This window comes from Micromys minutus (assembly GCF_963924665.1).
Source record: "Micromys minutus genome assembly, chromosome: 12".
In the NCBI taxonomy this organism is placed as follows: Eukaryota; Metazoa; Chordata; class Mammalia; order Rodentia; family Muridae; genus Micromys; species Micromys minutus.
In genome coordinates this window covers 14,189,971-14,205,104 of record NC_137981.1, presented here as the reverse complement: position 1 = coordinate 14,205,104, position 15,134 = coordinate 14,189,971, and the positions used below count along the sequence as shown (strand labels likewise).

At 45.2% G+C, this 15,134-nt stretch overlaps 1 protein-coding gene across 2 annotated transcripts in view; it reads right to left on the bottom strand.

Moving 5' to 3' along the window:
* SLC7A8 (solute carrier family 7 member 8) overlaps positions 1-15,134 on the bottom strand; it is a 55,492-nt gene that overhangs the window by 36,917 nt on the left and 3,441 nt on the right. For both annotated transcript variants that reach the window (XM_080925893.1, XM_080925894.1), the window contains one exon: positions 417-621. In XM_080925893.1, coding sequence (XP_080782019.1) covers positions 417-621 — 205 coding nt within the window. The remainder of the gene's footprint in view (positions 1-416; positions 622-15,134) is intronic.

Here is a 15,134-nt window from a genome sequence, read left to right as displayed (position 1 = left end):
GAATGTGGATGTTTCATCTCTAGGCAGTCATCTCGTGTGTCACAGAGCAGGGCTTTTTGTGACTGCTTTTCCTAGAACTCCGTGGTCCATGTTGTCATATACTTTGCTTATAGAATCTTATCTATCAAGTTCAAGTAGCGATAAGAATTGTAACCTGGTTCATCTACTGATTCTATGAGTAGTGACATCCTGAACCCTAGAAACACCCGTCCTTGGGCTCTTTGGATCTGACCCTTCTGTCCCAGATTTGTCCTTTTCCTTTACCAGTGGCCCCAACCTGCAGTCCACAGGTCACATGTCTCCTAGGATAGCTGTGAGTCCAACACAGTACATTCTTTCAGACGACAAATGTTATATTGGTGAGTCACAAGGTCGGACACCCACGAGAGACCACTCAGGCCTCCAGGTTTGCTCACCCAGCCAGTCCTCCGAAGATGTCCTTGACATAGGAGTAATCGCCTCCAGATTTAGGGATGGTGACACCTAGTTCAGCATAGCAGAGGGCTCCCACAGCTGTGATGACACCGGTCACGATCCAGACAATGAGAGCAAGGCCCACAGAGCCGGCATTCTCTAGCACACCCTTTGGTGAGACAAAGATTCCAGAGCCGATGATGTTCCCTGCACAAGGCACAAGACACAGTGAGGTCAGGACATCTGGCATTTGCATTTCATCTCTGGTCTGGTTCCTAAGCGTCTTTGAGATGGTGGATCAATGATTCTCACTAGGGTAAAGGGCAGAGAGCTGGCAAGGGGTTTCCCAGACTAGTTTACCCCTTAGAAAGGTCATATAGGGTCAGGTCACATCAGTAGAGGAAAACAAGTCTCAGAGAAGCAAATAAATTGTGTGAAGTTAGGTAGTATCGATGATTGGAACAAATACTGAATCTCAGGATGCTCTGACTGGGCACACATGTTCTGAGAAGAAAGACTCTTAGAACTGACTACAAAGATCTGACTGGAAATTCGGTCCAATTCCCAGACCCCACCTGTCAACTAGAACGCTTCCTAAAGGAGCCAAAGGGCAAATTCTTTTGGACAGATTGTGGCCACATACCATGATGACTTGGGACTATGGGCTGGGTATAGTGACACATACTTGGAATCCCAACACTTGGGAAACTGAGGCAGGAGAATCAGGAACTCCAGGATAACCTGGGCTCTATAATGAGACCCTGACTTAAGATAAAAGAAAACACTTATGAGTGGTGGCAACAGCCCTGGAAGCTGGTTTCTACGTGGACGCAACAGCCCCACCCTTGTTGGAGAACATAAAACAGACCTATAAAACGGTCACAGTTGTCTAGACATAGTGTGTGAGAGTACACTACGTGCAAAGCCTCAGCACTCTGTCCCCGAGGCCTTCTTCTTTGTGGTGTCATATGATCCTCAGAATCACCTTGTGAAATTCAGGGAGGGGAGAGAAGAAAGGGACTCCTCTCTTCACTTTACTGACCAAGAGACCAGGGTTAAGTGGCTTTCTCTAAATTCCTCAGCTACTGATGGGTAAAATTGGATCTTGAAAACTGTCTCCTGATGCTTAATCTGGTGTTCTTTCCACTAATCCACTTCTGCATGCTCGGGGGTTGGAGTTCTCTCAGACAGAGGCCATCGTAGAAAGGGGGCTCCTGGGTCATGTGCACTGGACAGGACAGGAGGAGCGTAAGAACAGCCCCTGACACACATCTTCCTAAGTTGGCTTCACTTTTTTCTATACTGAAGGTGGAAATGAGGTTCCCCAGGTGCTTTGAGGGTTCCCTCCTGCTGTCTCCCTACTCTGTGCCCGAGGGGAGAAGCAGATCCAGCTAGATCTAGGTGAGAAGGCAAAACCTGAGCGCTTACCCCAGCCCACAGGCTTGACAACCTTCCAAGAATCCACCTTTCCAGTGAGATAAAAAGTGTTAAAGTCTGGGCTGGAGAGTTAGGTCGGTGAGCAAGAGTGTTCATTGTTCTCGCTGAGGATGGTGGTTCAGTTCCCAGCACCCACATGGGGCTTGCAACCATCTGAAACTCTAGTCCCAGGGAATCTGAAGCCCTCTTGGGATCCTTGAGGGCTCTAGGCACACATGCCATACACATTTGTACATGCAGGCAAAACAAGAATTTACACAAAATAACAAAATAGATTAAAAAAAAAAAAAACACCTTTTCAAGATGTAAAGTTCTATGTTTCTCTTTCCAAATCCAGCCAGAACTCTATTTCAATTCAGTTCTGAAACAATCACTTCCAAGCCAAAATTCAACTGTTTATTTCATTTTTGGTTTTTTTAAATTAAAAAAAGTTAAAGATGAGGTTGAACAATGAGTTAGTTAGCCTAAAATTGATATATAGACTTGTAAACTAGGCTGTCCTTGGACTTGCATCAGTCCAACTCTCTCTGCTTTCTGAGTACTTTGATCCCAGGTTTGTAACACCATGCCTGACCCTAAAGTCTAATTTGCAATTTAGGGCCAGGCATATAGTTATGAAGTAAAGGGGAAGAAAATAATTCACATTGTAATTCTCTATTCCTCTCAGATGTAAAATTTGCCATTAGTTTTTAAACTAAAAAAAAAAAGTAATGTGAAGTACTCAGGATGCTGATAGGCAGGATGGATACACACACACGCACATACACACACATATATGTATATACATACACACACATACACACACATACACATATATGTATACACACATATATTCTACCCATTCTCCTTCCAAACACATTTTCCTTCAGTCATACATACAGACATAAAATCAAAGAGAGAAAAAGCTCCTCAACATCAAACTCAAATGTAAATATCATATCGGGTGGAGAAGAAGAAGCAGACAAAAGGGCTCAGTTCTTGTGGACATTTCTTTTCTCCCCTTCCTTCAGTATATGCTTATGTGAAGTCCTTTCATAGCAGAAGACATCTTTGTCCCCATGTACTATTACCTGCTCACTGATGGAGACTAAAAGTTCATCACACAGTATCCTAGGCCTTAGGATATGGTCATATGAGCCCTCAAGCTGCCCTGTGTGGCTTATAATCCCAACACCCAGTAGGCCAAGGCAGGAGAATTGCCTTGAGTTTGAGGCTGGTTTTTGGTTTGAACCATAGCATTCAACTCTGTCCCAAAACAAAACAAAAACCACAACCATCTGTCACTGGCCCGAACTGCACGCGTTACTGTTCCCTGGAAGACAGGAAGCTCTGGGAGTTCCAGAAAATTCCTTGCCTATCTGGGAATTATCAAAAGAGTGACTAAAGGGTATTTCACCTCCATCCAAGAAGGGAGCAATGGCACTCGGCCTGGGAAAACAGCTCCAGGGTTAGAAAGTCAAAACCAGGACAAAAACAAGGGTTGACTTGGTCTCAAGGTGATGAAAATGGATGTGGAAACAGCATTTCATGGATCTTGGAGCGGCAGGTTCAGTAGGAAAGAGGAATGTCCTGTTAAATAAAGCTCCGCCCCTCGGAGATGAAGACTCAAAGTTCCACTAAGGGTTCTGGGCAAACAAACAGCGGTAAGGACCATCCACTACGTGAGTACTTTGGCTACTTTTGGGACACTGTCAGAGTACGCACATCACAGGGTGCCCTGGGGGATGAGGTATACAGTGCTAGCTGATCTTTGAGGGGGTCTGTGGCCCCATTACTCCTTGGAGAAAACAAGGGAGGTACCATCCCCATTCTACCACTGAAGAAACTAGACTCCCAAGGGTATCACACCTGGTTTAGCAGTGTCTGGCTTGGAGTCCTGCACCCCTGCTTCAAGACTGTTGTGCAAACAAAAGACCTTCCCACTGTTCCATGACCCACTGGGCAGCAGTGGGAGTGGTCTTATAGAGAGCTGGGGGCAGACTCAACATCCTGTCCTTGGGGCAGTCCTGTCTGCAGTGGTGGCGTAATCACTGCGTTAAGTGCCTCGAAAAGTGCTAATAATCTGGTCTACCCTGGACGCTCATTCTAATTTACTTCTGTAAAAAATGAAGCTCAGAGAGGGAAAGAGCCTCTTTGGTCAAAGTCACACGCTGTGTAAACAGTTCAGTCTGGTAGAAACTCCAGGCCCAGGGTGCCCTCCAGACTCCACGGGGCTTCTCCTCTGGCAACAATGCCGCACACGGAAGCTCCCGGGCCTTTAAATGTGTACATTGTCTAAAGGAAGCCATGAGACAGGAGAACTGAAGGAGCCTTTCAAATGTGATGTGAGTCTTTCTTGAAAGAGAGGAACGAAGTGGACGTCTCCGGTGGTTCCCCCCACCCCGTTTTACTCTTAGACCCATTGCCTAGAGCAGTAGGTTCTCAACCTTCCTAATGCTGTGTGCGACCCTTTAATACAGTTCATGTAGCGGTGACTCCCAGCCATAAAATTGTTATTATTGCTACTTCATAACTGTAATTTTGCTACTATTATGAACCATAATGTAAACATCTGTATTTTCTAATGGACACTGACACAACTACTGTGAAAGAAAGATCCCAGCCCATAAGTTGAGAATCACTGCTCTAGATTTAAGAATGCAATGCATGTTGGGCCAGTGGTGCACCGAGGAGGCGGGGGCAAATGGAACTCTGAGTTCAAGGCTAGCCTACTCCATAAAGTAAGGTCTAGGGACAGCCGGGGCTACACAGAGAACCCCTTCAAACCCTGTTTCAAACACCAAAACAAGAAAGTAAGAACGTGATACACACCTGCCCACTAGTGCCAAGGTGCCTGAGATCAGGGTCTTAACCCGGCTCCCACCCACGCTGGTTAACACTGCAATCATCCTTAGATCTTTAGTGAAAGCTGGATTTTAGGATTCCTGGACAATGAGGCAAAGCTAAACTTGTTCTGCCAGAGAAAAGCTATGTAAACCATTTCATTAAAACAAGAGGCCAAATTGTATCAGTGCGCAAGTCTTCATAGGCAAACGGCCAGGATGGAGAAAGGGCTCATTTGCTGTACATAATCACTAACTTCCTCATCCACGTGACCCATGGATATTCCAGCATTACTCACACTCAGGCTTGTTCACACTCGAATGCCGTAGCCCTCAAAGAATTTCCTAAGGAGAGAAATTACAGACTTAAATCCAAAAGACCTTGGCTTTCCTCACTCATGCAAGACTTCATGTCTAGTCACAGCTTCCTGCTGGGTATTAGAGGCTGAGTCTTGATGTGCAGAGAAGGCTGAAGTCAATGTGATTCGTACGTCTCCAACGCGCTGGCAGGAAAACATCAATGGCTTCAGACCCAAGGAACGGTGTGAAAGCAGGAGCCTGGGCTCAGGCTTTGACCCTTACTCCCAAACTGTGAGCATCCCAGGTACCTTCTTCTGTAATGCTTTCCCACCAGGACTGTACAACGGTTTCTCCGGAGGTGAGAGTAGGCTAAGTTATTCTGCAGACTAGAGATGCAGATGTTACCACACGGCTCTGCTGTACTGGTTTCCTTACTACAGCAAACACTAGACTCAGAGGAGCCGGAGCCCTCGCCACTCATAAACCACGAGACTTCAGTTTTTCTGAGACTCATTTCCTTCATGTTCACAATGGGAATCTTAATGGCTCTTACCCCATCTAATTTGCTGTGGGGAATCGAGGCAGTTTATACCTATGTAAGACACTCTATAACACATGGAATGTTTTTAAAAAATGATTAATTGCTAGCCTTTGTATCAGGGGAGACAGAGGCCTGCCAGAGCTGAATGCAGCAGACTGGCTTTGGAGACTTGGCTACCAAACAGAACCATACAGCCAAGACCATGAGGCATCTTCTGATTCATTTGTCTGCTTGTCTAGGTATACATTTAAGATGATGCAGGGGCGCGAGCAGCAGGTAATTGCATCTCAAGAAGTATTTATTGATCGCCCACTCTCCACATGCCTGCTTTGAAAGGTAATTGGGAAGTACTTGTTCATACATGGTCCTTCAGTGAAATAGAGGGAGCAAATCACCACCCACCAGTCACTGAAAGACAAGCCTTGTGGCCTCAGGGGCTGACTGGTTCCTACCAGGGACCCTCACATGACTTCCACTCTCCCTATGTTCCTTGGTGGGTTTCAACCAGGAACAACTTTACTCCTTCTGGAGCAATGTCTGGAGATGCTTCTAGTCTTCACGCTGGAGTGAGGGTTCCCCTGGAACTTAGGGTATCAAGGCCAAGGTATTGCTAAGGATTCAACAGTGGCCAAACAACCTCCCATAACGAAGAAGGATCTGGTTCAAGGGGCAATAACATCAAAGTTGAAAAACTCTCATCTTCCTTGAAACTTCAGTATCAAGGTATGGCTAATTCTAAATGTCCCTTTCAGATTCAAAGCTGGGTTTAGTTTTACTTAGCTACACACACACACACACACACACACACACACACACACACACAAATGTATTATCTATGGTAGTAACTAATTTTTAAATTAAAAAAATTAGGGTAAAAATATAACAAAATTTATTACTGCAATGATTTAAGTATTTTAAATGATATCTATTTTTTTTCACCCTTTCCTCTGAGCGCATGCATGTAGTTGTGTGTCTTCTATCGTGACATGTAGAGACCATAGGACAAATATCAGGAGTTGGCTCTTTCCTTCTGGCATGTGTTTTGGGGATTGAACTCAGGTGATCAGACTCAGGGCTAGGTGTCTTTACCCACTGGTAGATCTTGTCAGCCTTATCTTAACAGTTTCTTGTTTTTAAAACACAGTCTCATGTAACTGAGCTTTGTGGCCAAGGATGACCTCAGCTTCTCATCCTCCCTCCACGTCTTTCTGCTTGTTTGTTTGCTTTGTTTTTCTGTGTAGCCCAGGCTGTCCCAGAACTCACTCTGCAGACCAGGCTGGCCTCAAACTCATAGAGATCCACCTGCCTCTGCCTCCCAAGTGCTAGGATTGAATGTGTGTGCCACCATGCCTGACCTGTCTACACTTCTTAACACACCTAGTATCACAGGTGTGTGTCAGCATGCCCAGCTACTTCAACCACTACACATCAGTAGAATCAAGAAATTTCTTCCCAGTGGTGGAGGCCAAATCTAGGGACTTACAAGCTCACTGAGCTCATATGACATGCTAAAATTCTGGGAATATGAAAGTGAGATTCAACTTCTACTCTAAAGGCTTGAATGAATGGTGGCCCACACCTATAATCTCAGCAGGTCCAAGGCAGGTTTGAGGCTAGCCTAGTCAACACAGTGAGTTCCAGGCTAGCCACGACTACACAGTAAAATCCTGTCTCAAAACAAAAACAATTGAATGTAGACATTTAGGTGAAAGCATAGCTTACCACATCAGTCTGGACAGACATCGTGTTAGCATGATTATAGTACTATGTAACATGATATATTAGAATATATGGCTATCCAGGAAATTCTGAGAAGGAGGATCTCAAGTTCCAGGCTGGTCTTCACAGCATTAAAAAAAAAAAAAAAAAAAAGGCTGGAGAATGTGTGAAGACAGCTATAGTGTGTACTCATCACACATACACACACACACACACACACACACACATATATATAAATCCAGAAGCATGGGGCTGGAGAGACTCAGTGGTCATGAGCACTAGTCCTTGCAAAGGATCCAGGTCCCAAAGTCTCACCATCACACAGGCAATAGACACATAAAGCTTTTTATTTTAATGGCTATAAAAAAGAAAAGGGAAGAAGAAGCAAATCAAAAGAGAAGCTTCGTGAAGAAAAGAGGCCAACGCCCATGCCCCTGTGAGAACCATTTCAAATCCAGGAAGAAACCAGAAAGGCAACTGGCTGGTTGCTATGCAGCTCACGCCTGAGCTGGTTGAACGGGTCAGCACGTCTCGTCACTGTACTGGTGAAACCTACATCTCTGACCCAGTATCTGGGCATAAAAAAGGTTACAAAGATTGTGCATAAGCAGTGGAAGAGATGGCTTCCTGAGTAAAACACCTGCCACAAAACCGGGAAGACCTGGGTTCGAATCCACCAAAGTTCTGTAACGCCACATAGCCGCAGTGATCTAGGTGCTTCTACCTGAGATGGAAGGTGAAGGCGAGAGGAAAATCCCCAGAAGTGAAGGGCCAGCCAGCCTGGTAAACACAGTGGCAAACAACAGAGAAATCCTCTCAAGGAAGATAAAAAGCAAGGGTTGGTGTCCTCTGACCGCCACATAGTATCATGGCATGCAAATGACTACAGTCACATTCATGAATACATGTGTCCACATGGAATCACACACACACACATGTAGACACACACACACACACGTAGACACACACACACACACACACACAGGAATGCATGTGTCCACATGGAATCACACACACATACACACACACACACACACACACACAGGAATGCATGTGTCCACATGGAATCATACACACACACACACACACACACACACACACACAGGAATGCATGTGTCCACATGGAATCACACACACATACACACACACACACACACACACACACACACAGGAATGCATGTGTCCACATGGAATCATACACACACACACACACACACACACACACACACAGAGAGAGAGAGAGAGAGAAATGCATGTGTCCACATGGAATCATACACACACACACACACAGGAATGTATGTGTCCACATGGAATCACACACACACACACACACATACACACACACTCACACACACACAGAGGAATGTGAGTCCACATGGAATCACACACACACAGAGGAATGTATGTGTCCACATGGAATCACACACACACACACACACACACACATACACACACACACACACAGGAATGCATGTGTCCACATGGAATCATACACACACACACACACACACACACACACACACACAGGAATGCATGTGTCCACATGGAATCATACACACACACACACACACACACACACACACACACACACACAGAGAGAGAGAAATGCATGTGTCCACATGGAATCATACATACACACACACACACAGGAATGTATGTGTCCACATGGAATCACACACACACACACACATACACACACACTCACACACACACAGAGGAATGTGAGTCCACATGGAATCACACACACACAGAGGAATGTATGTGTCCACATGGAATCACACACACACACACACACACACACACACACACACATACACACACACACACACAGGAATGCATGTGTCCACATGGAATCATACACACACACACACACACACACACACACACACACACACACATCATGTATAGGAAAGCATTTTGTAAACTCAAGACTATTGTAAGCCTATACTTTTCTGTGTGCCTCTAAAATTCTTTGATCTCTACAACACACTCATCCAAATCATGAAAATTTTTATGTTAAGTCTTTTATTCCCAGGGCCTGGGACCAAATACTAATAACTTCCCGACAGAAAAATTACTTTTGAGACAGGATCTTGCTATATATAGTCCAGGCTGGCCTCACACTTGTGGCGATTTGCTGCCCAGTCTCCCAAGTGCTAGGATTACAAGTTTATATCCCCACACTGGCTCCTAAATGCCTCCTTAGAGCAGCCAGAAGTTCCTGCGTTAAGTCTGAAGTGTTTGTGCCTTCCATCCGTGTGTAAGAGAGCACCTTTTGAGACACTCGGATGAGAAATGCTAGAGAGAACTGCAATACTGACTTGAACAATGTGCAGCTCAGCCCGAGATCTGGTACATCTTCAGGCACACTGTGAAACCTTCTCCCCAGCAGTGATGTCACCGCTGATGCCGAGGATATTTAAAGCAAGCCAATGGGAGAGCCCATGAGTGTGACAAAGGATGAGGGATGAGATGATCGATAAAGCTTTTCAACTTGAACTTCGCTTGTTCTATAAATAGCGCGGCTCAGAATAGACCTGTGGGATTATTTTGCTTCTTAGAAATGAAATTCACCCGTGCTCAGCACAGGCCTAATATGTTCAATCCCTGTTAAAACACTGAGCGGCAATGTCTAATAGCTCTAGGCTATGGCCTGCATGCTGCCATTCCCAGGCGTCCGGGGAGGTGGGTGAGGAGAGACAGTTCCCAGTTGGCATGTTCTGGGAGGCCAATAGGGTCAGCAGGGAATTAAAAATTAGAGAAAGGAGCCAGTGCATACAGCTCAGTGGGAGAGCATTTGCCTAAGGCAGAGCAGGTCCCTGGGTTCAAGCCCTGGAATTGGGGGGCACTCAGAGGAGAGCAGTTTCTGATATCCCCTACTCCCGCCCGGAGCTCCCAAATGGTCCTTGTTTTCTGTAGATCAGAATCTTTTCCTGGAACAGCTTGCTCCTGGCTGCATTTTGAGGTCTGCTCGCCATCCCTCAGTAACAACGAGAAAACACGCAAAACAACAACAGAAATTTCTGAAGCGGACTCCTGGCTTAGCTCTCCCTCGGTAGCCTGGCAACTTGAGGGGCCCAATCCTAAATCCCACACCCCCACCTCACTTCAATAAACTGCATGACTTAACTCAGAGCAGGTCTCTGTGTGGTATCGCCTCCCTGAAGTGGCCATTTGCTGTGCACACAGCAGGGTTTTGTTTGTTTGTTTTGGTTTTGTCCTGTCACTAATGCTGAAATGAAACGGTGTCTTCTATTTAGATTTTTTAAAATAGACACAGGGTCTTGCTAAACCGCCCCGACTGCTCTGAAATTTACTCTAGATGTGTAGCAGGCTGGCTTTGGAGTGTAGCAGTCGTCCCATGTCCCATGTGCTGGAATTACAAGTGTGTACCATCAATCCTGACTTAGGTACTTCTTAAACTTTACTGGGAACTGATTTTTTTCCCCCTAGACTAAGTATTTCCTGCCGGTCACTCACTCTACATAACTCTACCCTTTGAGGGAACACATCTGAGTCAGATAGTTGCGAGTTCAAACAAACTGCCCTTGAGCCCTCTGGTTCCTGGAGGCAGGAAGCTTGCAACAGGATGCCTGGTCCAGCCACCTTGTACCCCATGCTGGGGAACATGGGCACAGCGCTCAAGGACTGGGGTGGGAAAGAATCTCTGCTGTCAGCAGGTCCTTTACCTACTTGAAACGTTTACCCCTACACGGGTGCCGGTTGGGCAGGATCGCTTGAAGTTCCCACCCCACCGTGCTCTCTGAGCTTTGGAAGTAGGAAGCACGCACCGAATGATGTAGCTCCTCAGCATTATATTGCCGGCTATACCTTTCCCTCTCACTAAGACGTGTTTATTTTGAAATGGTTTTGAGCTTCTGGCATCTGTCCCAGATTCCCTTTGAAAACAATGGGAGTTTTTAATATAGTTTCATCCTGAATGAACCAGCTCCTAATATTCTCATGGTTTTTTAGAAGCGGAACATGAACTCAAGAACACATTTTCAGACTCGCCACCTCTGGGCAACATTCAACAAATGGTGCTGGGGTCAGACAATCCGTGCTCGATGTTAGAGGCTAAAATGTAAGATCTTTTAAAGAGGTGTCGTCCAAAAAGTCTGAAATCTTTGGACCTAAAATTGTACATAGACACACATACCTGTCCAGTGTACACCATCCCCATTCACTCACACACACACACACACACACACACACACACACACACACACACCTGTCCAGTAGTTCAGACAGGCCTTGAATCTGGGATCCTCCTGCTCTGACCTTCCAAGTACTGAGATCACAGGTGTGAGTCCTCACCTGGGCCCCTCTTCAGACAAGGCTCGCAATGTTATTCACGTATGGTGTCTCCAGGTCCCACTCCTGTGGCACCATTCTCCAGGACTCACCCCATTACCACTCCACAGGGACCGGCTCTCCTCCCCTCTCTCTGAATTGCTGTGAGAAATGACTCTGGTCTTAGTCCATTCAGTTATCAGCTCTATGGGCCTCGGTAAATCAGCTACTAGCTCCATGACTTGATTTTCCTGTGTTTAAAATAGCGATACTATATCTACATCCATATGATTGTTGACAGGATTAGATAAGATGATATCTGCAGAGGCCTCATAGTATAGGAACTGTCATTTAGTAAGAGCTCAATGAATAGCACTTTGTTCTAGCTGGATGTGGTGGCATATAACTGTCATCCCAGCCTTCAGCAGGCTGAGAAAGGAAACTGAACTCCAGGCCAGGCTGTACTACCCAACCAGATCCCGCCTCAAAAACAAACAAATAAACCTCAGATGTGCGATTCGCAACTGTAGTCCCAGCACTTGGGAGGCTGAAAAAGTAGGGCTGTCACCACTTTGAGGCCAGCCTGGGCTACATAGAAAATTACAGGCCATCCTGCCCTAGAGTGAGTTTTGTCTCAACAAATTCTTGGCATGTTTGGCACATGCCTAAAATTTGAGGCCACTAGTGGGGTCTAAGTCAGCCAGACATACATAGCACAACTTTACCCCCACCAATAAAGAGGCTGAAGCAATGGCTCAGTGGTTAAGAGGTGCATAGATTCTTTCAAAGGACTAGGATTCTGTTCCTAGCATCCATGTTGGGTGTGGCCCCAAACTGCCTGTGACTTCAGCTCCAGGAGCATCTGATGCCCTCTTCTGGCTCTGTAGGCACGGATCCTCACTTGCACATGCCCACACACAGATGTACAAATCAACCAACCAATCAGTGCAAAACAACCTTCCTGCTGTCACCAAACACAAAAGAAGCAAGCACGCAGCAGCTGGTTACGGTGGCACTTGCCTATAAGCCCAGAACTTGGGAGGTTACAGCAGAAAGATTGTTTGAGTTAGAGCCACCTGGGCTATCTGGAAAATCTAAAGACAGTCTCAGCTGCATCATAAGAACCTGTGGCTAAAAAAAGAAAAGAAAAAAGAAAACCCATTTTTTAAGTTGTGTTGAGTCAGTGATGCAGACTAAATCCAGTATTGCCGAGCAGCAAATCTCCCCGAGGAGCAAACCATGCACTGAAAACATTACAGACACACTTTCCTTCAGGCTAGGCTTCTTTCGTTTTAAGTCTAACTTCCGGTGTTTCCAGCTAAGTATATGAATACTGGAATAAAGCTACCTAGACACTGGAAACTCTATAGACCTGTCCCTCGCATGACTAGAAAGCTGTAGTTTACAGAGGGGTTAATGAGACCAGGGCCCAAGTTATCAGCTGCTTCAGACTGAGTGCCCTCAGTGTTACTGTGACACACTCCATCCGTCCAGCCTCAGCTGCCACCAGCTCCCCCTCACACTAGAGCCTTCAGTAGGAACGCAGGAATGATTGCATCATCTAGAAAGGACTACTGCTGAGACATTCAAGGAAACGCCCATTTAGTATATGATACATAGAAACAGGGACAGTGAAATGTATCTGTGGGAGTCTGGTGTTTGTCACCAAACCTGATGACCTGAGTTCAATCTCCAGGACTCAGAGCAGAAAGAGAGAGCCCACTTCTACAAGTTGTTCATAACCTACACATACATGAGTAGTACACACACACACACACACACACATACACCACACATATATACACATACACACACATACACCACATATACACACATATACATATACACACAGAATACACCACATACATACATACACCACACATATACACATACACACACATACACACATACACCACACATACACACATATACACACATACACACATATACACATACACAGACATATACACATATACATACCTATACACATATACACACATACATACATATCACATATACATACACATGTATACACATATACACACATACATACATGTACACATATCACACATACACATATGCATACATATACACACATACACACACAGAGTAACATGCAGATACATAGCTGAAGATTTAGCTCCAAAATTTTTCATTGTATGACCTTTGGCAAATTGCTTATTCCTCAGAACCTCCATTTCCTTATCTGTAGGAAAGAGATAATATGTGCTGGGCACATGGAGATTACTGTGAGGACAAACAGATAATGAGTACCTGGCACCGAACATTTATTTAATAATGGCAGCTATCAACGGGAACTTTGGTATCATCGGCGAGTGAGGTTTTCTGCTCTCACACCTTTTGGGGTTTAGGGAGTGCTTACATGCACAGTGCCTCTATGTCCAAGACTGCTCCTTGACCAGCTATAAACCTGAAGGCAGTACCTGCCAGTTTGGGCCAGGGCACTGTTAACATGGGGACAGAGTATGTGTGGCTCAGTGTTAGATGTGAGTCATTGCTGAGTTTCTAGGACCACAATCCACAAAAGAGAATTTGAAAGAAATAACAGTTATCCAGGTTGAAGCAATTAACCCTGTCGTAACAATTTTCCAAGCTGGGCTCCCAACAGCCTTTTAGATAAAAGCTTATTGCTTTTTTTTTTTTTTTTATTGAGATAGACTTTTAAACTATTTTAAACCCTTAAACTTAAGATCCTTTTGCCTTTAACCTTTGGAGACTGTTATCATCTGCTAGCGTGTCTGGTTTAGAGAAATGCTTTTGGGTTGGGGGACTGGATATTGAAGCTAGGGCCCTGTGCACACTGGGCAAAGGCTGTACCACTGAGACAGTCCTGGTGTCCCCTCTCCTTTACCTGAGTCAGTTGTCAACAGTCACAGGAGTGACAGCTCCATACTTGTTGCTCTGCAGCACTGAGGACTCAGAGATGTGCAGGACAAACCTGTTCTGTCCTCTCCTCTAGCTGCACCGCAGACTCTCAATGATCCTACCCCAGACTCCCAAGTACTGGGATCACAGGCTCAGCTGTTACATAAAAACCTGTCTCCCTCCCTCTCTTCTGTCCTTCCTCCAACTGACTCCAGAGTCTGGGAACATACTAAGCATATGGTCTACAGCCAAGCTGCACCTCCGAGTTGAAATTGTTGCTCAAGGAAACAACTGTGTCAAAATTAAGAATTGTCACAATCTCTAAGAATTCTCTTCACTGCTCTATCTTCCCCCACATCCTCCAAAAGGCCGCTGAAAACTGGTTGTTACTGACACCGTCTCTCCTCTTGTGCCTCGAACTGTTCCTGTATCTTTATCTCAACTGTCTCCAAACCAAATGACATTGTTAATCATCCCTGTTTAATGCACATGGATCTCAGCATCCTGATCCACAGATAACTTTAGAGCACGGGTTCCTTGGTCCAGCTTACATTCCCGTAATAATTGCCATCTGTTACTTCTAACCATCTACAATGGCCGTGGGCAAACATTTATAAGCTTGTATGAAATATATTTTAACTTATTCCTTTAAACCAGACAGGGCACGAAATACATAGATCCCAAGCAAATGCTACTTTTCTATACAGAATCTGATTCACTTG